At 42.6% G+C, this 26,592-nt stretch overlaps 3 protein-coding genes across 16 annotated transcripts in view; all 3 read right to left on the reverse strand.

The window, feature by feature from the left end:
* Positions 1 to 12,374, reverse strand: part of scrib (scribble planar cell polarity protein) — a 58,291-nt gene extending 45,917 nt beyond the window's left edge. For all 9 annotated transcript variants that reach the window (XM_084565743.1, XM_084565741.1, XM_084565739.1 and 6 more), the window contains exon 1: positions 11,339 to 12,374. In XM_084565743.1, the coding sequence (XP_084421869.1) occupies positions 11,339 to 11,497 (159 nt within the window). In that variant the 5' untranslated portion in view covers positions 11,498 to 12,374. The remainder of the gene's footprint in view (positions 1 to 11,338) is intronic.
* Positions 12,375 to 13,261: 887 nt separating this feature from the next.
* Positions 13,262 to 21,087, reverse strand: puf60b (poly-U binding splicing factor b). 5 transcript variants are annotated; one of them, XM_084566130.1, is made up of 11 exons: positions 21,031 to 21,087; positions 20,055 to 20,150; positions 19,671 to 19,760; positions 19,078 to 19,128; positions 17,834 to 17,995; positions 17,632 to 17,724; positions 16,228 to 16,441; positions 15,955 to 16,145; positions 15,223 to 15,337; positions 14,130 to 14,377; positions 13,262 to 14,050 (listed from the first exon to the last, which is right to left on the reverse strand). In XM_084566130.1, the coding sequence occupies exons 1-11, from the start codon at positions 21,049 to 21,051 to the stop codon at positions 13,751 to 13,753; spliced, it is 1,581 nt and encodes a 526-aa protein (XP_084422256.1). In that variant the 5' UTR covers positions 21,052 to 21,087; the 3' UTR covers positions 13,262 to 13,750. The 5 variants fall into 5 exon arrangements, with proteins under 5 accessions (XP_084422256.1, XP_084422255.1, XP_084422254.1 ...); XM_084566129.1 differs by having other exon boundaries at positions 15,205 to 15,337; XM_084566128.1 differs by having other exon boundaries at positions 15,913 to 16,145.
* A 616-nt stretch (positions 21,088 to 21,703) lies between these two features.
* nrbp2b (nuclear receptor binding protein 2b) overlaps positions 21,704 to 26,592 on the reverse strand; it is a 38,732-nt gene continuing 33,843 nt past the window's right edge. For both annotated transcript variants that reach the window (XM_084566133.1, XM_084566132.1), the window contains 7 exons: positions 26,189 to 26,291; positions 26,036 to 26,086; positions 25,804 to 25,939; positions 25,364 to 25,417; positions 25,152 to 25,215; positions 24,077 to 24,132; positions 21,704 to 23,961 (listed from right to left, as the gene is read on the reverse strand). In XM_084566133.1, coding sequence (XP_084422259.1) covers positions 23,875 to 23,961; positions 24,077 to 24,132; positions 25,152 to 25,215; positions 25,364 to 25,417; positions 25,804 to 25,939; positions 26,036 to 26,086; positions 26,189 to 26,291 — 551 coding nt within the window. In that variant the 3' untranslated portion in view covers positions 21,704 to 23,874. The remainder of the gene's footprint in view (positions 23,962 to 24,076; positions 24,133 to 25,151; positions 25,216 to 25,363; positions 25,418 to 25,803; positions 25,940 to 26,035; positions 26,087 to 26,188; positions 26,292 to 26,592) is intronic.

Raw genomic sequence — 26,592 nt, forward strand, 5'->3', positions numbered from 1 at the left:
TCTGAAACACACTCTTCTGCAAGCTCCGACGTCATGAACGTGGTGTGTGATAGCACATCTAAAAATACACTGCTGGGGAATCTGATGATGCACATGAAAACGAAAATAAACACTGTACTTTAAGCAGAGATGGCACATTTTGTACCTTTGCCACCGTGCAATGATCCTTGTCTGGTAACGTATGAGATGTTAAAGTCCAAATTCACTTGTGCTTGACCTCAAATTAGACAGCTGAGCTGCATCAGGGAGTCTCTTTTTCTTGACTAACCTGCACCTATAAGCCACGACAGAAATTCTTTTCCCAAGCACTAAGAATCCAAGTTTCTATTTCCACAGGAGGAACCAGGTCTGAACAAAGCTCTGAACAAAGGAGATTGTTTAAACCACTTTAAGAGTTCCAGATCTGGGGTTGTGCGTTACGAAGACACTTTGGGGCCTTTGTTTTATGTGCTGAGACAAGTTTAATTTAATTCGGAGCTATAAAAGGAATGATGTGTGATACATGGACCAAGGACAAAGTCAAAGCTTTGTAAAGTATTAATGCCGAGAAAGACTTTGAGCAGAAACTTGGGACGTCAATGAGCAATAAAAAGGTCTGCCTTCAATTTGGTGAGATCATCATTAGTTTGGAAAAGTAAATAACAAAGAACTGCGCGAAACTTTAGTTTCATGAGACATCAGAACCTGACACAAAACTTCTGGGCACCACTGGTGAAAACACAGCAATACATACTGTGCAGGCTCTTCCACTAATTCTGGTCCAGCCATCAACACCCATTTAAAAACACATTCTGAGTTCAAAGTGTCATTAGGCCCAAGTTGAAGAAATCGATATATGAGCCGACGACAGAAGTCAAAGACTTGGTAGGTATCTATACAGAGAAGGGCATCTGGAGACATACAAAGAGAGCGTTTAGAAACAGGGAATGTCAATGAGCAATGAGGTGGTCTACCTTCATTTTGTATTATTGACTGCTAGAGTCATAGGTAGTAACAGCCATCCCTTCCTGAAACGCGGGGCCTTAGACTGCGGTGGATGTGCAGGTAGCAAAAGGGCTGAATTAATTTTTCATCACTTGGAAAGTTCCTGGACATCTCTGGGACTAAAAGTTCCAGGGACTTAAGGTCGAAACACAAACACGCTTACTCTGTATCTTCTTCAGCCATTTCCATTGCCGTCCTCAGCTTTGTCTTGCTGGCTGAGAAGTCATTGGATGAGTAGAACAGGTGAACTGTCCCTTGAAGATAATACAACCTACAACTGAAGATAACGGCTCAAGTGTCAACTTACAGAGGGCAGGTAAGGCGATAAGGTAAAGAAGAAGCTGAGGCGTGACCACCAAGTCATGTAAAACACCCTATAAGGGTAAAAGTTTTATCACGGTCAGTTTACAACCAGGAGTTTTGAGTTAAGCCCGAATTATGTAATGGCAGCATAGCTTCTAAATCACATTTCGTTATATATCTGTAATATTTAATACCTTTACCAGCTGAGCCAAATTATCAGCTGGGCTCTAATCTGAAAGCACAGTCAGTCTAAAGTCAACATGGCATTGCCTGCTCTGTGAAACAAGCTCAAACAAATGAATTTTACAGCTCATTGTTTCAGATGAGCTCCTTTGCGGGATTCCCAATTGAGTTTTAAGTCCCGGAAGAGCACGGGCAGGCTTAATTAAAACATTATTAGAATGAGATGACGCTCTTAGTTAACAAGAGGAGACTAAAACGAAGCCCGATTAGATTCAGAGTTCAGCTGAAGCAAGCTGTGCATTTCAGGCAAGCTTCAGTCAATGCTAAGTAAAGTTATCTGTGTGTGGGCTTTTCCAAACAGGAATGTGAAATGCGTAAGTTCAAGTGCGCATGGTGGAGAGAAAGGGGTGAGTTCAGCTTCCAGAGGGCAGGGCGAACTCCTGGAGATTCCTAGCATGCCTGCATTTCCTTGGATGTCACGTGCTGGAGTGCAGTGCAAACACAGATACGGTGAGTTAATTGCACAGAGGAGCCATTCACTTTTCCCAAATGTTTCAGACTTAAGCAAAAACTGCTATTAAAGAAAGCTCCATAAAATTGACCTTTATGACAGTAGTGAGGGTACTAAAACAAGGAGAAGAGTGATTCAATGCAGCAAATCAAAGAGTTAAATGAAATCACATATTCTGTCGTGCTGCAGGAGGAACCTATAAATGGTTTTGTGAAGTTTGACTGCACTCTCACACAGGACTAAAGGAAGAAATATTATTAGAAAGCTGCCTTCTGGGAAACGAAGGCTGGGAAAATGAACACAAAGAGTTTCATTGTGAAATGCTACGATTCCTCAAGTTAAAATAACTGACCTTTCACTGTAAACAATGCCTGGTCTATCAACACTTGCTGAATCAGTCGTCAGATTAGGGTGTTCGGTTGTGAGCAGATCAACTCACTTAAAAGCAGAGACATCAACACAAGAAGAAGCACAGGAAAGGGTTAAGTGCAGAGGCCAAAACATGTTTTTGAGGAGAAAAAAAAAAAACAGCACACAGAAAACCAGGGCATTCTTGCTGCAGTGGAGATGAAAAGATGTGTGCTTGGGGGCTACAAACTGCTGCCATCTCCTTTTCTACAGATCCGTTACTGCTTCGTTTGTTATTCATCACTGGCACGAGCATGACACATAAATGCGCGCATATGGCTTTGTTGTCTCCGAAGGACCCCACTGTGCTTCCTATCGACCTCTCACATCCACTGCACACACAAACATTCACCCATCAGCACCTCTCTATTAAGAGGCCTGAAACTAGTCATGTGGCACTGCCCACACAATCAGCCTGTGTTACATATTGTGTTTGCTCAAAAACTAATTAAGCAAACCAGAACCAAGCATCATTGTTCAAATCCGTGGTCTCTTGCATCTTAACAGTTTTAAAAAGCAGCAACAATATATTTGCCTGGAGAGTGCTTCGTACAGAAATTCCCCAAGTAGTCTCTGCGTTTTCTTTGTAGTTGTGTGCAGCTGTGTTGCTTAGGGGGAATAAACCCAGATTTCAACACGTGCGTCAGTTTGCAACCGAAGCAGAACTGCTTCAACATTGAGTTCACTTTTTATTCATCTATTTCTAATCCTCGGAACCGGACAGCTTTATTTCTGTTGGCTTTATTTCAGTTTCAAGTTGACGGAACAATTGCGCCGACTTTCACGCTGCAAAGGCAATGTCATCGTTCATTAATGCTAACAAGATCGCCATAAAAGTGAAACTGATAGGGGGAAAAAAAAAACAACAACCAGAACTGATACAAAATACAAAATGCTAAAAGCGAGACAAAATAAATAAATTAGTTAAAACAAGTGAGTCTTCAACACCTTAAAAGGGACTTCACGTTTAAAATCAATTAATGTCTACACTTTCAAAAACAAACTGAGACACAAATAAGGGGGAAACTACGCTAATTGTAAATAAATAAGACGTATTAGTCGATTATTCAACACACTAGCAGTAAAACGCACAGATAAAACACTGATCAGTAGCGGCATTACGGCTGAAAAAGCACCCGGCGCACCAGCAAAAATACCAAATTTGGTGGCATTCAGCGATGCTGGCTAATAGCAGGCTGAATCAATAGTGGGATCAATAAGGAAGAGAAGCAGACAACACGGCAATTTAGATAAAGTGTACGTGATTATGTAGTCAATGGTAGTTTTAATCATCAGGACACTCTAAACACTTGCACTTTGTCTCTGCATGGTACACGTATTAGTAGCTTTGTACTTTCAGATCAGTTTTTGTTTCCGCTGCAGCATTTACAGCAGTTCTTTAGAAACCCCAAGCATCCCTGCTATTCGGAAAAGTGCTACACACTCATCAATCAAGATTTGGGTTGGGGAAAGAAATATTCTCAGATTGGAACCAAATGTTTTGAGTCCGGTGTAGATGACATGTAGTAAGATAGTGTAAACCCTGCCATCACAGTAGTAAACACTGCTGCAGCCATATGAGTAATACACTGCTGCTTTATTGTGACTCTTCGGATCCAGGGCTTAACATTCCTTCAGGAGCTGGTGCTGAATCTTGTAGGATTACAGAGAAACAAGAGGCTTTACATCACTTTTCAGAAATGCTATCAGAGTATATGAAAGAGGGAGGGGCAGGCGACAAGCCGTGCAAGGAGGGGCACGGGAGTAAACAATAAAACGCAATCTATTTTCCCCCAAACAACCCCGAACTTAAAGTTTCCCAAATGCTCCACAAAACAACGTTCAGAGTGGAGATGTCTCCAGAAAAACAGGGCATTCCACGGCTCACTTGATTATTCCCACTTCCTGCTCACAGAGACGTTCCCAAACGAAAAGGAATCAACAAGAAAAACGCAGGCATCAACAAATCAGACTGGCGCAAACGTAGTTGCCCCACAGAAAAGAAAAACAAACCAGGGCTTTGTTGCGTCCCGAAGCAGCTCTGCCACCGGGACGGGCCCAGACAGAAAGGCTCCCTGAACTAGCCACCTGTTTTAAAGCACTATGTAAAAGCAGCGCTGCTCTGTTGTGGTAGCTGCTGTGTAGATTAAATGGTTGCCGAGTGATTACACTCCGATTTCCATTACTACTGCCATTACGAGCAGCCCATTTGAAGAGGTAAAGCACTGCTTCTTTCTCTAGCAGCTACCTTCAACTGTAAACCCTAAATTGGACAGAGATAACAGAGCTGAAGGTAAGGGACAATGACCCATCCAAAAATCACTGGTACACAAAGTACACTAGGGTAGAGGATGTGAAGGCTATCAGGTTTCAGAGTGACAGATAGAGGATTGCCGTGGTTGTGTGTGGCCAGCAGATAAAGGGCAGCATTTGTTTGTGGTCGGTTTTAATGCCATCCTGGGTGACCTATTCCCCCGCAGGGACGTCGGCACCCTGACAGATTAGCCTCAAAGGGCCATTTGTGTGACCGAGAGTGCAGTTCCTGCGCTGCCATCTGATCAAAAGGCTCAGAAACAGCATCCCATCCCAGAGAAATGTCAGTGCTGAATTTAACCACTCCAAACTTCACGTGTTCACGTCAGTCCGTGGCCTCGACATAACCTGCTAGAAAAAATGTGCAAATGTCAGTTTATGCAAGCAGAATAAACATCTGGCACAAGATGACCTCAAGCTGCACCGCTAGATGGAACACAACAAACCACGAAGTAAGAAACCATGCCTGGCTAATAAGTGATTTGTGTTTACAGAGCAGTTTTACAAGTAGTAAATAAAGCTGTATTTTCAAGACTTTAAGTCTGAGCAAGGAAAGCCTTTTTGTAGACATAATGTAAAACACCAGACACATATCTAATGCAAATGTAATTATCTTTTGCTTGTGTAAAAATTGGTATCATATTATCAGTTATATCAAAATTCAGTATTAATATCATATAGGGCTGCAACAAACTTTACTTATTAACTACTTATTACTTTTAACTACTGAAAAATGACAGAACTTTTCCAGATGGATGTTATTCATCATAATGGTTTGACTGACATTTTTTGATATAGATTTACTGACTGTAATTAGGAAAGATGTTTTACAATATTCTGGCATTAATTGAGCACACATCGAGTATGATTTATCTTCAGTAACGTGTGCGGATTGTAATTTGCGACTGTAATATCCTGCAGCAAACACTGCGAGACGTTCAATGCAAATCGGTGCGTTAAGTGAGTTGTTTTCCGGCCTTAATATCATAATACGCCTGAGTCAGTTATCACCGCTATCCGTCGTCTTGCTCTTAAAACTATTTTGTGTGTCTTATTTTGACATTCAAAGTTTACTTAAGACTTATAACCGCAACTGACAAAACCTCCTTCAATAGTCACTTAAAAAAAGTACTCATCAAATAAATGTGTAAATATAATAAACTTCCTTATCAAAAACTACCAGTCAATCAACGTGTGGATTTTGCCCCGGCAGATGCAACAATCTGCTAAAGTGGAGAACAAAACTTGCCGCGTAATGCCTTCAGGTAAAATTGGTTAATAACCGTTTGTAATAGGGATTTAAGAGTGCCACTCCCTGCTCCTGGATACAACCTGTGCCCTTTATCTCCAACGTTTCTAAACACATGCAGCTGAGAGATTGAAATGGACACGCAAACAAAACAAAAAAAAAAAAAGAGAAAATGGCGTCGCCTTGCACATCTTGTCTGTGTGTACTCAATGCCTGTAGCCAACAGATGTCCCCTCCTATCACAGCCCTCCAGCAGCCACAGACTCTCCCCTATTGCAAACAGCTGCCGCCGCCGCCGCCGCCACCACGGCCATCAATTATTCACCGGAGCTTTTGCCTCTGTGTTTACCTTTGAGGCTGGAGACCGAGGCCAGAGTGCATGGGAGAGTGGTGAGACACTGCAGACTGGCGTGGAGTCCAAATCACACTGGAGGTAGGGGGGGATCGTTTGATCAACACTGTGCTACTGTGCTCAAAGTCAACAGAACCAAACAGGCTGGGAACATGAACATTAAAAGAATGGGACTGTAAGTTGTAGAGTGTGTCCTGCCTATGTCATTTCCATTATTAATTCACCTGCTAACTTTTATTTGTCATTGTAGTCTTGGAAATGTGACGTTTTTTGACGTTAAGGATATTAAAAAGTATGAAAATATAAAAATTATTCAGGAAGAGGGATTGAATTTGTGAGGAACGTGGAATACCAATGTATGAACTTTGACCTGGTGGCGGCTAGAGGCGGCTGTCTTTATGCATGTCTTATAGCTGCAATATGTTTCGTACTGTCGGTTTGCAATCATGCAGCCACTTCCCAGAAGGAATGCAAGACTTCTTGAACTGAGGAGGCAAGAGGGAGGCTGTACAGGAGAGTCAGAGAGGGATATATCCATCTACATCACGCGCACGTCTACAGGGGACCGGCTATTATGTCCGTGTACACTTCTCTCACTGCCTCCTTCCCACCTGACACTGCATGTCAGCTTAGGCTCCAGAGCTCATGGATGGATGGGCGACCGCAACACCAGAGTCCCAGAGGACTGAGGATCAGTGCAGCTCAGCTCAACTCCCAGATCACTTCCTCCTGCGGAGGTGCCAGAGGCCCCCTTCTCCTGTTAATCCATCTCCGGAATAAAATACACTCCCCCATCACAGCTATATACTCACACATACACACACACACACACACAGCTCCACCTCCCGTTACCCCTGTGTCCCACCAGATTGAGGGGAGGGGGCAGGCAGGATGTGAGACCAGCTGGTCATCAGCTCAGACAAAGAAACCTGCTGAATGTGCTCTTGCATCAAAAAGAAACGGACCTCTCACGTCGCCGTTTCTTCAGAGGCTCGGCAGCTCTGGATCTCTTTCCTTTCTAACGTCTGAGGGAGGTCATTACAAAAGTTCACTTCTGTTTTCTCACCGAGCGCTCTACAGTCACAGAGAGGGCGTTTAGAAACTGAAGAAACAATCTGACTCGAAACACAACAAACATTCGCAAACCTTAGTTTAGATTCGTTTTCACTTCGTGAGCAACAGCGCTGCTGGCTTCGATATTCGTTACCGAAGCAGGAGGAGCACAGGAGCCAGAGGACGATGTGGTTTTACCGCAGAGAGGCCAGTGGCAGGTGCAATTTATCTTTGGTTTCAGCCTAGTTCAGCTAGTCACTGGGGAGAGACAAACCAGGGCCCTCCTATAGAGTTAACTGGGAACTCAGGGGCGGACTGCAGAACAGTGCACTGTAAGGACACAGTGGAAAGTGTACATGTCCTAAATAACGACAGCAAACTTTTAAATTTAGGATCCTATAAATCCTCTCTCGTACTTTGAGTAGGAATTATACGCTACCTGGCCGTAACAACGCGGATTCTCAAATCAGAGTTCTCGACTATTTTTCCAAAAGACAATAAAATCACAAATAAAATAAACAAAATACACTTGACTGTTCGGGTAAACAATAGCTGACCAATTCACATCCCGCCAGAGCTAAGTGAAGGGGCCAATTTGGGTTTCACTTGACCCAAGGCCGAGCACACACACAAGGGACGGGAGAGAAAAGCACTCAGATTTTTATCAGCGCAATTTATATGTTCAAAAAGGAGGCACAAAAGCAGATCCCAGAGGAAGCGCACAATGAGGCACACTGGGCTGCGTGCAGGGGTCAGAGCTGGGCTGTCGAGGGGCATTTTCACAGCCGGATGAAGTCCTAATCTGCCCTTTTGGCCACTGATGTTTTAGCACATACACAGGGGGCACTGGTGACAGCCGCAGATTAAACGGATTGTATAGTCATCCTTCCTATTTGTCAAGCATGTAAAAATCCTCTTTATTCAAAATACCTACACTTTTAATCTTGCCATTTAAAGCCTTACCCGGCTGTTCAATTATGGATACTAATCCGTAAACTCAATAAAGCATCCAGTTGTTCACTGATAGGAGTGACAGTAGGTTACATAAGGCGGATATTAGATGAAACAGTTTCTGCTTTTGGTCAGGAAAGGAAGGAAATCAGTAATGCTACATTAAACTTAAACTGTACCTAGAAGGTGCTGTTAGGTAATAATACCAGGACAGATATGCACAAAACCTGTTTGGCAAAGTCTGATGGAGGCACACCCAATGGGGTTTTGTTCACTACCTCAACAACGGAGAAGCCGGGACTAGAACAAGTAGATATACTGGCTGGTGTTCACGTTTTAGAGCCGCTGTTTGGCTTGTTGCCTACTGCACCTGCAGCCCATCTGGTTCCTCTGAAAAAGGGCCTCCTTGCGTTTGTCAGCAGACCTACGGCAAATCTTAAAACTACTAAGTTGTGTCATGATATACTTGAAGACTTTAGTGTAAGCCTGGTCAAGGCCAGTGCAGACGCACACGGGAAACAAGAAGAGTTATGACATTGGATATGACGGGGGGACGGGCAATCGGACTGGTGAATGGACTTCTTTGTAACCTGTCATGGGACTTGAGAACGGCTAAAAAGATAATTCCCTCTTCCTCAACATGATCCGAGTTGAGGCAGGGAAAGAAATTCTGACTACTGCAGACTTCTTGAAAACACAGGGCAGGTATGGGGAAACACAGTGACACATTAACAAAAAAAATAAATATGTAACAATTCAAGCTCTGCCAACTTACTCCAAAATAAGTACGTTTGTGTTTAACTGATCAAAATGTCTCCTTCACGGTCAAACGACCCAACGGTAAAACAAAAGACCCATTAAAGACTACGGCCTGAGATTAGTTTTTGTGCAGTGAGAAAACAAAGCTGCAATGCCGCATTAGCAGCTATGGATGTACGGGCATGTGGGGAATTCCTTACCAGCTGCCTACTTAAAAGGATCCCAGTCCATAAAGAGAAGTCACACTGTATGCCACTACTATCCCATCTAGTATATTCAGAAACTAATCCTACATGAGCCACTCGTTTTAGAAACCTAAAATGTTTCTCACGTGACAAACGGAGGCACCGTCACCGCAGAGAGCATAATCTAAGATTGGTGAGCAGTGTGGTGGGGGGTGAGTCGCGGCAAACTTAAGAAACTGTCAGGGCGCCTAAATCTCCATCTGTTCGCCGTGTTAAACCCCTAGCAGTACAATGTAGACCCAGCCACCCGACGCACCGCTCTATTTACTGCTACAGTTCATTATTAACCGTTTACCACATTTGAAACTGTTTAAACGGCTGCGCTGATTATGTGTACAACGGATTTCAAACTGTTTCTACATACATGGTCACCTGTCAAAGATACGTGGGATGAACTGATGAGTAAAAGCGAACCGGGATGTTAGACTGACGTTTAAAAATAGCCCAGGCCGACCGCAGACCCATCCCTGACTTGAATACATAGTGACAGGGAAGGGGCACGCAGATTCACAGAAGCATCGAGGCTCACACAGACAAGTGCCCTTGTTCCCCCAGGCCTGTACGGGCCTGACCTCTCACGCCGCATCCTCGCTGAGGCCCCCGCTGACTCCGAGGGCCCATATGCTTTGTGTCTGCACGCTACGCATTCACCCCCGACCACACGAGACATTCTGTCACCGCACATTTATGTCTCATGGGTGAAGCCAGCACCACACAGAGAAACTGTGTCAGCGAGCCGTCTGCACCAGTATTTGGGTGTATCCGTTTCTCAGTATTCAGAGGCCAAAAAAACAGGTACGCTGTGAAGATCTGTCAGGTCACGAAATTGAGAATAAGCCCTCTGGTAAGCCTCAACAAAGTCGAGTTGATTTCGCGTGCTAAAAAGGACCCTATGCTAAAATATTCAACAACTTCTGAATGTGTGTCTTGAGTTGCTCTGTGTCTATCTGTTCAACAAAAAATAAAAAATAAACAGCAAACAATTTCTTCAAAACTACAGCCACTGCCAAAGGACAAACAAAAAAAAGCTGTTACGTTTATGACTCCCAGAAGGTAACAGCCGGCCCTGCGCCAACACTTCAGCCTCTGGCGACCTTGGCGGTTGCTAACAATCTTCATTAGTGAATGTGCCACTTGTCCCTTCCACCATTACGCCACGAAACGTGAGAGACTGACAGTGTCTATTGCTGACCAGTCCCATTCACATAAACCCCCAGCTAGATCACAGCTACAACCGTAGGGGCCTTGTCGTAGTAGGGGAACAATGGCTTGAACTAAATAAAACAAGGAGGAGAAAAAAATAAATAAATGTGCATGTGTTCTGCTCCACAGGTCCGGGGAGTTATAGGGGAAAAACAGAGCAACAGCAGCAGCCCCGCTCTGCTTAAAATAAACTACGTAAAAGAGAACTTTTGTCGTATTTCAAACAGTGGGCGTGTGGGTGGGGATGGCTTTGCAAGTCATTCCACGCATGCCTTCCCACACTGCGTCCAATTCAGTTGAGGCCGCTGATGCCGTTACTACAGGCAACACGGAGCGTGCCAGCAGTTTGGTCTGAGTTGGTCTCTCTAAATATGCAGCATATTCATTCACATTTAACAAATTTGAAAAAACTCCATAGTCCAGATAGACCTTTCTCCATAACCTGTACTCATATACGTCTTGGCTGCTATTGTGATTACACAAGAAGCCTGTTTAAATAAGTACAAAGCAATGTTAAGTATGCAGGGCAGGATGATCTAACTCATTTCTAAAAAAAGGAAGGAGGTATCTGCTAAGGAGGGAGTACCTGGGCAGGTGATATCATGCAAGCTGTTTTACTGCTTATGTCACCTGTTAGGTGGCGTTTGCTTTACAAGCAGGTGAATAAACCCCAACTGACAGTTTGTATGTCGTTGTGCGGGGGTTAACTAGGCTTAGTTGTTACCGGTGTTATAATAAAATGGGAACCAAACACATGTCACATGACTCATGGGAACTGAAACATGAATTCACACCGACACATTTGGGAGGTATTCTCAGCATACCTTTGGCAGCTCTTTGAGTTGGTTGGCATCGAGGAGAAGCTCCTCCAGGCTGCGACTGTAGCGGAATATTTCATCGGGGACTGTCTGCAGGTTGCAATGCCGCTTGTCCACCGACTCGACGTGGCGGTTGCAGCGCCACAGGGGGATACACTTCAGCATGTCCGGCCGCCGCGGGGGATATGGTCGCCGGTGCTACTGAAATCTCCGCATCGGAGGATGAAGCTGGGGGGGGCAATTTCGCAGGAGTGGGCTCACTCAATGTCAAAAAACCCTCGCTGTGTTCCCACGACGATCCAGAGCAGGAGGCCGAAATCCACTTAGAGACACAAAAATAATCCCTCCGAATCTGTTAGCGATATTCCCAGTTTCAGATCAGCCCGTGTCCAGTGATTGTCAGGTCCGTCGTAGTGACTGACATCCAGCCCCGGATTCACAATGAACATAAACACAACCGAGAGCTCCCACTCGGCTCAAGTGTTCCCTCTACTTCTTGCGCTCACTACTTCTTCGCACAGACGGGAGTGAGGTTAGCTTGTTTTGCTACCGCCACCATCCCCTCGCATGAGACCGAAGCTCCGCCGTGGCTAGCTGAAAAATACCCAGCCAAGAGGCAAGCTACTCAAAAACGCCGCTTTAAGTGTCGTAGTCATGAGTGGCAACCGTGAATAAATCCACTTTACTTGGGTTATTAGTAAGCAGCCGCCACAAAACAGCCAACGTATGACACAGAGCGAGTCAGCAGAGATTAACCCCCAAGTGTTAAGGATGTGCCCGCTGTGTTGTTAGCATGCTAGTTTCAGTTAGCCGACATCGGCTAGTAGGTGACTGAACGCCTTTGTGCCTAGCAGCCGTTAGCTAACACTGGTCAAATGAAATGTACAGAAAACTCCGACCAGTCCTGTGTAGCAACAACATCCGGGGGGAAAAAAAGTCCGAAAAATTACCCAGTGGCTGCTCTTTTAATCCGGCCGAGGTTACAACGCCAGAAGCGGGCTCAGAAGCTTCAGCAACAGCCGCTCTTACCTCCCCCTGTTGAGCCGAGACAGGCCGGTTTGGCGTGTGGGGGGCTGGGCTTAGTCTGAGCTGGAGCACCGCCGCTTTGCGCCTCTGTAGCAAAGGCCACAAGTTGATGTACAGCTCCACCAAGCGGCAACTCGTATTCACCTTCAAACTTGTGTCAAATATTTATTTTCTTCTTCTTTATAGGACTTTTCCTGTCAGCTAAGAAATAACTGTGTTATTATATGCATTGATTTCCAGTCCCAAAGCACAAAAGTGTATAAAACCATGCATCTAGGCTAAAATCTGACCGTAACAGCTTTATTGTTAATCAGCTAAAATAAAATACTATTAATAAAATATTAAACAGATACTATAAATATTCAAAATACTAACTTGTAAAGCATTCTTTGGGAAGGCAGTCTCTGCCAACAATGGCTGAACTACATGGATATATTATTTGTTGAAAACTTACACCCTTAAGAAACTCCTCTGCTCCAAGTCTGTACTGTAAAATGTTTAATACACTCCCTTGCCAGTTCATTAGGTACACAAGTAAAAACAAATATGTCCTACTAATAGTCCTGCACTAGATCATATCTTTGTGTTGTAATGTTCAGTTTATGTTGGAAGAACATCAGAAATGTGTTAATTCACAGGTTGGGTCTGTGGTGCTGTTAAACTGGATTGAATTGAAAACAAACGTGTTTGTTATTTAGTCTAGTCCACCGATTACGTAAGAAAACCAGTTGAACACAATACAGTTCAGTAAAAATACAGACCACAGGCACCGAAATGAAGACACAGTTAAATCAACATCTCTCTCTGTACTTTTAAACAAATTCTGACTTGGTGCAAGACTGTTATATTAGAGTGCATTTGTTATCACTTTTCTCAAAATAAGCCACACTTGAGGTCAACAAATGTATTAAATGCTTTTACTTGATATACTATGTTCTACAGCCAGAGCACAGAAGCATGTTTCTTTACAAATCTTCCTTCAAAACCATTCATAAAAAAAGTTGCATCACACTTTTTTTTTTTTGTTGTTGACAAACAATAACCTTTAATCATAGAAAGAAAAGAGTGTTTCCATGTCCAGGAAATTTCATGAAGAATAAAAAGGAGCTAAAGCAGGAAAAATGTTTTGCAAGATCGGATTACAAAAAATTTGAAACCTGCACCTAAAGGGAGTCTTCACAAATCACAAAGCAAACATGTGACAGAAACCTTTTAACGAATCCCCCCCCAAAGGAGCTTTCAACATTAATATCAACAGCCATAAAAAAAAATAAAAATAAAAATATAATTACAAGTTTCAGAGGCCCGTTATCTTTAGCTGCAGTGACTGTGGCTGAAATGAATTTGGGCGACATGTACAGGGATGGGTGCTGGTGAACCATTTCAGACACTTTACGCAGAGAGGTCACTGCTGTTAAAACGGTCTTGGTCATACACTTCTGCAACAACTTTACGACCACCGAACCAGCGGTCATTGAGGGCCTGGATAGCTTTGTTCATCTCCGAGGCCATGGAAAACTCTACAAAGATTTTCACAATGATATCTGCATCCTCCTCTTCGCCTTGCTTTTCCTGGTATATGATGACTCTGTTGACGGATCCAAACTTCCCGCACTCTTCCGTCACCTCACCCTCCAGGTCGTCGTCAATGTCCTCTGGTCCGACCATATTTCGAAGTACCATTACCGTTGACTGGGGAAGAAGAAGAATACAATGAGTAAGTAATTCATGATAAAAAAGCAGTTAATAAATACCCAATGGCATCTGTCACCTCTGATTTTCTGAGCAATTTCTGCATCACCATATGTCTGGCGCTGCTGCCCGAGATGCTCATGTGCTCTTGGTCACTCAACATCTCCTGCCCGGTGCCATCCTGCAGCATCTCTTCTTTCTCCTCTTTCTTCTCTTGTTGGTTGGAGCCAGCAGCTTGGTTGGACAGGACTGGCGGCGATGCAAGGACAGGGTTCACAAGACCGACCTGGGGAAGCACTGGTATGGGAGGACGCACTGGAGTCACACCTTTTAAAGGAAGGATGGTAGACATAGAGCTAGTGACGCTGACTGTGCAGAGACATTCTCTTTAAAAGGAAAAAAGGTGATTAGTAACAGAGCAGGTGTAGTATGCAGATGGTCTAGCAAGGTCATCGAGGGTAAAATAATAATATCCATGCAACTTGATGCCAATTAAAAGAGCGAGTTTCGCTATATCTGCGAAGTCATCCAGGTCACAGTCACTCATACAGTTGGATGTTCTTTTTTTTTTTTTTTTTTTAAGATACTTCAATTACTTAGCAAAGTATTTAAATATGTATCCTCATTTATTTGAATTTGTACCACAAAGTCCATCTTCTGCAACCAAACACGTCTGGTTGCAGCAGTTCAAACTATTTAATGTCCACTTTGTCTTTAATCCACCTAATCCATCCTCGAAGGAGCTTTACGTTTAAGTAACAGGGTGGAGCATTAAACTCTTACAGCTTTAAGCTTCCACATGGGAGGTCAGGTCTGCACTGAGGCCTGGATTTCAATCTAGATTTATACGACACTTTGGTAACATTGTTTGTCTTTGAGATGGTTCTTAGGCCAATAACATTGAATGATCGCAGCAGTTCAAATACTGTGAGGTTTCGTAAACCATGCACTTAAATTCTAGAAGATCTGGTCAGCTCTACTACCATGATGTAAATTGAAAAAGGCATGCCAAGCATGAAAGGAAATACATTCATATCTTAACATTACCTAAAGAAATCATAGGTATTATCAATTACAAAGGAAATTTTTTAACAAACGCATTAAACACATTTGAGCTTTATTAAAATCCTGCCTTTATAAAAATGAGCACTCACTCGTGTCTTGGTACATACCGGTGATGACCCCTGGTGCCTGGGCAGCCATAACAGCCTGAGGTATTCCCATTTGCTGACCGAGAAGCTGGGGCGCAGCTAACGCCCCCAAGACTGATGCGCCGGCTACAGCCTCCTTAAGAGAGGGGGGCCGAAGACATTAGGTAAGGGAAACACACAGAACACAGCACAAGGCAGCACAGTCAACGATCACAAAGCATAGCAAAGAGTGAGTTAAACTATGCCTGTCTTCTCTGTCATCAATCAAGGTCAGTAAAAACTAACATAATCACTGCTTATCCTTAGCAAGTCATAAATATATATAGGAGTGATGTCTAAATACTTTCATCCATGATATATTCTACAAGGAATACAACTGAATCATGCCTGAGACGCCCCTTGACTTGTATAACAAGTGAATGGGAGGAGCTTTAATTACAAACCTTACTATTTAACGTATGGGATATATAAGTATACATTTAATTAATAATATAAAACATATGAAAGGTCCCTGTTGGTGTTTTTAACACATTAAACTAAGATAACGGACATAATATTTCAGGGCTGCTAAACTGACTGTATCAAGGCAAGTATTGTTTTTTTTAATGTGATCTCTTAAAAACTGGCCTTCTCCCAGTCACCTGAGTAAATATTCTATGCCCATGTTATCTGTGCTGGTGTCATATCTAGCTAGATCTGGGTTATATTTACCTGGAAGGCCATTAAATCCCTTTGGAAGGGATTCATACTTGCCTGGGCCGTTATCTTAGCAGTGGCTGCCGCTGCAGCCACCGCTGCAGCAGGCGGCAGACCACCTGGGGTCGTGGGGGTCAGTAAGGGCATAGGGGGAGTCACTGCTTTGCCCACCCGTAGGTACTGACCCCCCAGATCAAAGAGGTTCATAGAAGACACAGCGTCCAGGGCTGACTGAGGCTTTTCATACTCTGCAAGGGAATAAAAAAAGCAAGTTAGTAGCAGAGCAACGGTAACAAAAGATCACGAGCGAATGAGGACCCCCAAGCTCACCAATGAAGCCAAAGCCTCTGTGTCGCCCTGAGGTGGGGTCTCTGGCTAACGTGCAAGACTTGATCCTTCCAAAGGCCTCAAACACACTCTTGATGTCATCATCTGACAGGTCAGGGTGGACGGACGCCACATAGATCCTGTTAAAGGCCCGTGCCTCCTCTGCCAGCTGGTCAATGATGGGTTGCGCCTGACCGATGTTACTTGGCCGCCCAACCTATAGTACAGATCATACCAGCAGGGCTACTGAGTATGAGGTTTAAAGTAGCGACCGAGAACGCACTACCGCAAAGCTTTATATCCCTGCACGGCTAACTTTCCGCAGCCACCAAGTCCAGTCAAAGCCACCGGTCACCTACAATCATTCCATCCGCCTGATCATTACTAAATGCTTTAAAGAGCTCATAGTGTGACCTATCTTTGTCATCTTGGCCACCAGGTACAAAATACCACTTAACTTTTCCAAACAGAAAGTGGTCATGAAATAATTAAATTACTACCAAAATTAGGGATCCCTGCACTAAGGCCAATATTTGGATTTTTCAAAGCTCTCTTATTTTGAGTGACTACAAACTCAAAGCCAGACTTATTGAAGAACAAACTGGTTCCTGACCATGAATATTTACCATGAACCTGACTACTTACCATTACCGGCTTTAATTGGGCTAGTATGTACTAGCCCAATGTATGTAGTACCAAAAGTCCTTCATTTACGATGCAAAGACAGCACTGATTTTTCAAATCCACTCCATCACTATCAAAAGGAACTACTGCTTTATTTAAAAACACCAAATTCCTGAACAGTGTGACTAGCCGAGCCGGTGGCAACACCGAAAGAGGAATGCATTAAATTATTTCTGCTACAGCTACGAATTCTCTCCCTTCTGAAAATGAAATTGGTTCCCTAACTAAGACGAGTTCTACGTGCGACTGGGATCTGTACCACAGATGGGGCGGCCAAGCAACACCAACCAGGCGCAGCCCATCATCAGCACATCATGGACACAGAGTCACGTGCCAATGGGCATTCCACTGGAATCGTTCACTTAAACAGCCTTGTTGACATCTTGGATGCGTAACACACAATACAAACAGAAAGTACACATGACATACACTCAAAACATTCATACATCACGCACCTGGAAGACAAAGAAATTAGAGACGGCAATTAGTGCATCTTTATGTACTTTTAGAGCCGGAAATGACACGAGCAACTTCTCAAATCATTTAAGTAACAACCAAACAGTCAATTAATAGACTGACTAGTATGCAAAAGCCAGGAAGGAATCCAAATGCGCAGTTAATCGAACTAACACATTATAAAAGAAATAAAAAGAAATTATTGTGTTTTCCCATGCATCCAGATCGTCCAAAGAATTCAAGAAGTATTCTCTCCAGACAACTAACCTTAATGTTTCGCCCCCCCAACATGACTGAGTTCATCTGCTCCAGAGCCAGCTGAGCAGCTTCTGGCACATCATACTCCACAAAGGCAAACCCCTGCAGTCAGACAGAAAATAAGAATAACAGAACATACGTCAACACTGAAGACTTGTGTAGCCTCTTCTGTAATATTTAATCTGTCAAAACCTTGTGAAGTGACACTGACCTTGTGCTTCATTGTAACCGAATCCCAAGACATGTCTATGCTCTTGATTGGGCCAAAGGGGGCAAAGGCCTGTCTGATGGTGTCCTCACCAAGCTCATAGTATATGGATCCCACATACACCCGACACATGATCGCTAGAGCACGCTGCCGCTGGGCTGCCACCTGCCAACCAAGGAAAACAACACATAATAAGCATTAGAATGTAAAACAGAGGAAGACAAAAACACACGCACACACACACAGAGAAATAATGTGTATTTTCTTGCTTGCTTGCTTTCCCCAAACAAATGTTAGAGGCCAATTCCATGTTAGGAGGCCTGGACAGATAAATAGGGTAATAATGGGATACTGTAATCAATTGCGCTTACTTAAAAAATAGCATGTGTAATGTTTATAAAACACTGGTTACACCAGTTGTAATTACAATATGGCCTCTATTCTGCTACTACTGAACAGACATATGGAGGAAAACACACTGAAGTGATTGACATGCACAGCCCTCACAAATATTTGGCTTCAGTAACTGACCTGTAGTCCAGGGATGCAAGTAAGGTAACAAAAGTAATCGTGGAGTTCAAACGAAATCCATACAAAGGCGTGATGAAAGCAATTTAAACTTTCTTCTCAAGTCTAAGGTGAGAATTATTTAATGAACGAAAGTTGCTGTGTTTTACTAGTGCCTTTAAGTCAGTCTGCTTCTGTCAATAAAGTATTTATTTCCTAGTTTATAACATCACAGGAAGATGACTTTTTCCATTCACAGGGGAAAAAAACTTGACTTTGAGATGGCCAAAAGATCCCTGTCCCAGCAGTTCTCTCATTTTGGTCCATTAAAGGGATTGCTATCCCTCTTTTGTCCCATGCCAAGAGCTTTCTCTTGTTTTAAATCGAGCAAATGCATATTTTTCAAAGAGACGTGACTTTCCGCACATTTCTAAACCCTTAAGTCCTGCAAAAGCACACTGACAATTAAAAAGCCCTCTACCATTGTCTTGTTAAAGATACTAAATAAAATTCCCTTGAAAGTCAAGAAAGCAAATAACTGGTAATTAGTTCATCTCACGGAGGACTGCAGACATGGTCGCAGGTTAACTAGCTGTAGAAAGCCAAGTTTTCTAATAAAATATGCATTCTCTAGTTAGATAAAAAGGCAGGGATTGTTGCCAACGCAACAAGTAAAAGAAGGGTAACAGTCCTTTTCCATTGGGAATGCGCACAGAAAAAAAATTTAATAATCTATTGACCGATTGTAAAGGTGAGAGAGGATCTCCAAAGCCCATTGTCACTGCTGCCATCTGAAAGACAGTAAAGATGAAAAAAGTGCTGAAAAGTAGGTTAGATATCCCTTAGCTTTGCTTTTTCAAAAAGCTCATTGCTTTGCTAGATAGACAAAAGCGGTTAGGCTAGCACTATATTCAGACCTTCCCTCTAAACAACATACAGTTTGAGGATTTACCTCCTCTATCTAAATTACAAATCACCACACAGCAGTTAACATAAGCAAGTCCCCTTTAAAAGGTGCAAAATTATTTAACATGACAACCAAAGCCTTCATGACGATCTTCTCCATCTGAAAAAGAGCAGAGGCAGAAGCAAGGGAAGGGCACATGGACTGCACATGGACTACACATGTGATCTCTTTCACAGCACGAGGGAGAAGGGAGTAAGACTTCCAAAAGAGCTAAACCAAAAACCGACTTCTGACACTTGAGATGCCTGAATCACTTACGTATGAAAAAGCTAAGACATTCTGCCTACAATCAAGACTCACACGTGACAAGCAAATTACAAACGTTTTGTTGTTTGGCGGAGTACCGAAAAGTTTTACACATCTCACCTGCAAGTTGGTGAGCTGCTGTTGCTGATGGGCAATGGTCTGCTTCACCAACACACTCTTAATGCTTTGTTCCATGGCATACTTCTTTGCCTGGGGAAGGAGAAAAGCAGTTTTATTTTATTTTGTTTTTATTTATTTGATGAATACATGACAGATACTGTATCAGTACAAATGTCTTGGGCATACAAGTAAAAGGCAATGAGTAGAAATTTCTCTTTAGGCACAATGAGATATTTTTAAGTGTCTACTACAAACAATATCTTGCATACATTGCATTTAGGAAATCATGCTTGTGCAGAACTTGAACCTTACTTAGAAGCATTTAAAAACGGCAAAAACATTATAACAAAGGGTACATTCAAGCAGATGTATGTAATGTCCTACCCTCTGAAGTGCCTCCTGCTGCTCTGGGGTGAGAGGCGGCAGGCCGAGCTTGGAGCCTGTGCCCTGTCCATTCTCCATCGTCAGAGCTTCACCTCCCTGCAATTCAGAAAAGATCATTTATACAAAAAACTTTGAAACAATAATCTGAAGCATTAACACCTGCCTATAAATACTGCATATCCCATAACTGCATTTTCCCCAGAGAGAAAAGTCCTGCATTTCCATAAGAAGTCAGGACACCGTACACAGCACAGATTAGCAGTAAATATGCGACCATATACAGGACAAACACCCAGATTTAAACCAGGTGGGACGGAGTCCTTACCTACGCAACCCGCTAAGCGCTGGGTCCACCAGACTGAGACAGGAAAGCCCCCAAGGGGAAGAGCACTGATGGGGAAGCTTTAACAATTCAACAAATTCTAGGGGAAATAAAAAATGCCTTCAGACTAGCATTCAAAGAAACAGGCAGCCAGCATAATTTTACAGAGAAATGCACACAAAGTGGGCCTGATATTTATCTTCTATTCTTACAGCTATACTTAACAGCTAACGTTAGCCTGATGCTAACGGTGGTTTTTGTTCTGCGCTACGTTAGCTAAAAAAAATAAGCTAAGGTTAAACCTTTCCCGAAGAAATATCTAACGAATTCCAATATGCAAATAACTATCGCAAATCCATAGCACACTCCGGTGACATTAGCAGCATACTCGCTACAAAAAAAAAGCAATGCGTGATTAGTGAGGCCTGGTTTCTATTCATCTTTTGTTGCTAGCGAGGAGTTAGCCGATACCAGCTAATGCTAGCCATTCATTATTATGGCGCGTGAAGCAAGCTGCATTTTACCCGCAGATAAACCCGTCGGTTTACATCATATTTAGCAAATTTGAATTCTAACGTGCATTGCGCGTTAATTACGCAACAAAATATTCAGCTAACAACGTTAATGTGTCAGTATATCAAGAAATTAATTTACCGCAGTCTCCGTAACCGCCATGAAGCACACCGTCTCGGCGAGGCCCACAAGCACGCTAACGCTCGCGAGATTTCCGTGTTTCAATCAAAGATATCGCGATAGAAGGAAACCCTCGCGATGAACGTTCTGACCACGTACTATGCTTTTCACGGTTAAAGCGAAGATGTTTAATCTAAATCCAGGACCCATCGGACTTTGTGGCTAGATGCAGATATGCACTTCTTTCTGTCTTTCAGTACAAACATTTATATTTATTTAAAAAAAAATAATAATAATAAAAGTAAATGAGCGTGTATAGACACACCACACGAACTAGGGCTATGTTGCCCAGCATAAAATGTAACTCAAGGTCTTCTAATCATGTTATTTCTTGCTGGGTTCATGTGGTAGCTAACAAATTTCTGAGTATTTTACTATACCAACATGTGTTTTTGTCCGTGTAATACTTTCTCTGTAGATAGATAATGTTAACAATAATAATCATGTGCACGTGATGATGCTGAAAATATATTTTCATTCATAATTCAAGATGCATAACAAATAGAAAGCAGACCAAATAGGCAAAACATTTCATGTGAACATCAAACTATAGTCAATATGTAGTATAGTGGGATATGTCTAGTCTAAATAAATGACTGTGTTGGACGTTCAGCACAAAATAAACGAATCCTAATAATTTCAGACATAACAAACATGTCACACCGTCTTTATTGTCATGTATTTAATTGCAGTAGCTACAATATTTAACAAAGGTTTAAGTAGAACACATCCAAAGGCAAGTTTCCTTCAACAGAGTCACGGAAAAAAAAAAAAAGTCTTCTGACATAAAATAAGACTGATATGTAAGTGTTTTTGTTTTTTAAATATTCGCACAGTCTAAACATTCATTTTCTTGGTCAGGTCCCCTCTGGAACTGAACTATGACCGACAAAGGCAAAATGTAATTGCAATGCAATGCTTTGAATGTTTGCAGGCTATTGAGACATGCAGTTTACGAGATCAAATGAGAGCAACAGTGGCACTGCTTTGTGTTAAAATTTTGTCCAAAGCTCTTTCTTTGATAGCCACAAACAAATATGTACAGCATGGCCTGTGCAGGTGACTTTCTGGTAGAATGCAGGGCTCCTGTCATCAGAGACACAGGCTTGAGACAGAGTATAGTAAGTACTGTAAGCAATGACTGTACAGCAGTGTAAGTGTTATGAAACTGCAACCTCACAGAGTCAGAAAACAAATGGAGCAGAGCTAAGTGAGATTGACAAACAAGACTATATTGCTGAGCAGACAACTCACTAGTAGTCTAGTTTTCTTAAGAAAAAAAATCCACCCAAACCTTTTACATTTCCAAGACAAGAAAATCTGTCAGAGCTTTAAAGTCTATTTTTGTGTTTGTGTGGGCTGCAAGTGCAACCGGTTCCAAAGTTCACACTGATCTACAGTAGATGTGGTTCTGTTCTGTATTTCAGTTTCCTGTCAAATATGTTGTTGTAGCATCTGTACCCAACAAAAATCTGAATGGAAATACACAAATCCTTACGCATAATAACTAATTATCAATGACATATGTGTTTGGGTAGATTTTGCCTGTAAAGACCTCTAGACATATTTGCAAAACCAGACGAAATAAAACAAAAATAAGTATATCAGTAATATTTATTAACAATATGGCAATTTTTATTATTAATTTTAATATCATATACCCAGCACCCTTCATTTAATTTATGTAGGAATATTCTTTTAAATCACACGCCGATGTATTCCTGTTTTTGTCCAATATACAAAGCTCATAATGGAGCTGCTATCAGAGGGCGTAAAGTTCATCTTCACATTCACACAGGCTGACTTCATGGATAGATGGGAACAAGTTTGAAAGGCAAAACCAAAGTCAACCATAATCAGTTATTTTCAAAATTGCTATGTTGGGTACGATGCCGTTTCATTCGGAAATTTTGCCCAAAGTACATTGCCATATCAGGCACTTTGCAAGTCTTTGGCTTTCAGAACACTTCGACAGGGAAAACCCCTTAAGAGCACTACAGGCTAAAAGAGAGGCATCATCTCATTACTCATCACTACATTTAAGCGTGGCATGTTCCGTTGTGTGAGAAGTAGCCTTTAACACAAGAGTGCAGTGAGGTGCGTTACTTTGCAGGTCAAAAACATAAAGAGAGAGAAAAAAAAACAAAACAGGCAATTGTGCAATGCTTCTATTGTTCACAGTTATAAACAGAAATAAATAAGTCAACTGGATGAGTATTAACAGTGTACGAAGGACGGAATATGAAATTCCTAAAACTGAAATTAAACGGTTCTGGCTTGTAAGGGAGAGAGGCTTGTAGTAAATGATTACAATTCAAAGTAAATATTATCACCAATAAAAGTAGACACTGGAGTGCAAACGTGGCTTTGAGCATTGAAATGTCTTTCTGAAAACATAGCTGCTGCGTCTGTAAGTAAAACATCTCTGTTGTGAATAGTGGCATTATGTAAAACCTAAGTTGTCAGGATATCTTAAGGCATGATAGCCCTTTTAGGCAGGGAGTTTGTCAATCTTCCACTGCTCTGTGGGGTAGCTGGACACAGCCATGACGCCTCTGGTCCTCCAACCAGAGGTGCTTTTGTTTTCTCTCTCAGCACTGTCATTTTAATTCCTTCTCACTGGCATGATTCACTGTCCGTCAACGCTCAGCATCCGTCTGTATTTGTCCCCTTTTTATCCCCAGCTAGGTCAGCTCCCTCTGCTCGTGGCTGTGTGATCCTGCCCGCTGCCCTCTCCCTTTCTCCATCTGTGTGGTCGATGCCCCGGGCCCCTCTCTCTGGCCCAGCCGCCGCCATGACCCCTCCTCACTGTGTGCTTCCAGCGGCGAGTGCTCGGACCCGGTGTCGGCTGATTGCGTCCTCCAGGAACCCTGCCACCTTCTCACTGTCCTCCTAAACAACGCACACGACAAAGTTAAAATGTTAGCTATCAATTCATGTGCAATATTTGCTTTATTAAAAAGTGCATATTATTGTTCACCAAGGAAAGAAGTAAAGAGGCGTCTACCTCATTGATGAAGGCGTAGTGAACAAGTTCACTGGCAAGGTCTTTAGAGGAGTCAGCTGAAAGTTTCACATTAAATATTTTAGTTAGAAAAATCTTCTGAGACCAGAAGGCAGCAATAAAACAACAATAAATTGATAAAATAAATAATATTTCATTTTGAAAGCAATGCCAAGCTCCAGTTTTGCCCAAAATGAAAAACCAAACAAACGTAAATGAGCCAGAGTGATGCGCTGGCTGACACGTTATTTCTAGATAAACCATCCCACATCACCCTCTGTGTGCAGAGTTTTGACTTTTGCCACCTGGAAAGAGGTATACCTTCCCTAAGAGGCCCAAGTCAAACAGATATTTCAGATCATTTGTTCCCACAGCTGTAGGGTTTCTAAATAAGAGTCAGGCATGCCCTTGCACTGTAAGCTACATATATGACCATGATAACTCACCTGATGACATTTATTATATATGTTTCTATGGTAAATGGTAAATGGCCTTGCTTTTATATAGCGCTTTTCTACCTATTGGCACTCAAAGGTAAATGGCCTTGCTTTTATATAGCGCTTTTCTACCTATTGGCACTCAAAGCGCTTTACAGTCTCAGACGCATCTACCCATTCGTTCACACAAGCATACACACATTCACACACCAGTGCCACGCACTGGGAGCAACTGGGGGTTCAGTGTCTTGCTCAAGGACACTTCGGCATGTGGCACGTTCCGGGGATCGAACCGCTAACCCTCTGGTTCGTGGACAACCCGCTCTACCTACTGAGCCACAGCCGCCCCCTATGTATGGTACTCTACTATTTTATGGTATGAATTTGGTTGTTGACTGCTGTTGCAAATCAAATTGGGACAATAAAGTTTTTCTAATCTAATCTAACGTAATCTAATCCTGTAAAAAAAAGCCTTTTAAATCAATAAAGTTTATTTGTGACCAAGGAACCAAAGGATCTGAGACTAAAAAGCCACAAACTCTTTTCAAAAGTTTTGGTCTTTTTATGGGATTTGTGGAGAACAACAAAAAATACAGAATAATGTCAGGCTTATTTTTCTTATGCAGCTGTTGTCAACTTACTTGGAAGGATGTCACAGCTGAGCTGCCTATGAAGTTTGTCATCCATCTTCAGAAACAGAGAGAGCTAAGGGGAGACCACAAAGTCAAGTTAAAATCGAGCTGAGTTCATGTTCGGCCACCACTGAACCTCCTACACCAGAGCTCTAGCAAATAGCCCGAACAAAGTGTCTGGACTGAAATGAGTAAAGTACCTGTAATACCATGTGACTCACATGAGTTTTGGTCCCTTCTTCATTTGACTCCAGATTACAGTGCATCTGGACAACCTACAGCGAAGGCACAATAAAAGGCAACAGTGAATGTGTTTTGGTTGATAATAACTTGGTATGATAATATTATTAGTAGACAGACTCACACGCGCGTCCTTTTACTTATTTTATGTAAGCAGCATGCACAACAGCTCAAAGGGCAGCAATGTGTTCTTGTGCAAAACACTTCCCTGACATCTTTTGGCAACAAAGGTGCTAAGCTACAAATGTGAGGTGGTTTGCACGTCAACAACAGATGTGGAACATTGTATTCTCACTCTTACACCCTTGAGATGTGGCAAACTGTAAACACAGTCCTCCTCCGCGTTACTCACTCAAGCACTGTTTTCGTGTGGGTCACGGGTGAATAAGAACACAGGTGTCTGGATATTTAAGAGGCTAACCTTCCTCGTCTCCGTCTCCTGGGGTTCAGGAGTCGGCGTCTTGACTGTCTCAACCTGCTCCTGAGACAAGGACAGGGCTCGAGGGACGGGGTGAGGCCGAGACGAGGCGAAGTTCATCAAAGGGTAAATCCCATTCCTGACAAGAGAGGAGGCAATGAAAAAAAATAAATGTTGAACATCATGTTGAAATCACACAAGTTAAAATCTAGTGATATTCTTAAGTAACGCTTACTTGACATCCTCCAGAAACTTGTCAAGCTCCAAAGGGGACACATGGGAATACCTGCAGGGCAGACAGAGAGGCAGAAGAGCCCGGTAAGTGTTGATCTTGTCACGTCACGGTCACAGTTCGCTAAAAGTTAACGAGGTAGCTGTGAGGGTTTACTTGAGCTGAACTCCCTGTCTGTCGTCATGTTTGATCTCCGCCATGACAGCGTTGGGGTCAAAGGACTTGGTCTTCTCTTCCACACAGTTCTCTGGAAGCAAGTCTGCGGATGGGACACAAGTTTTGGGAATTAATATGATCAGATGCACACGTGGAGCTGCAACAATTTGTCAAAAGAATAAGAAAGAGAATGAGATTCAACCAATTCATTTCAGGAAGTACTTATAACAGGTTCGCTGGCTCCACAGTGAACAGATGGCTTAATTGCATGGCAAAGCTTAAATTATCCAAGTTTATGTTTAAAACTTCTTTAAGGTCTACAATTCGCTTGCACAATCACGATGAACGTTTCAAGCAGAAACGAGTGATTTGTGCAGGAAGGCTTGGCATGTGGCGGCGAGGCA

Source organism: Chelon labrosus (genome assembly GCF_963514085.1).
Source record: "Chelon labrosus genome assembly, chromosome: 18".
Classification (NCBI taxonomy): Eukaryota; Metazoa; Chordata; class Actinopteri; order Mugiliformes; family Mugilidae; genus Chelon; species Chelon labrosus.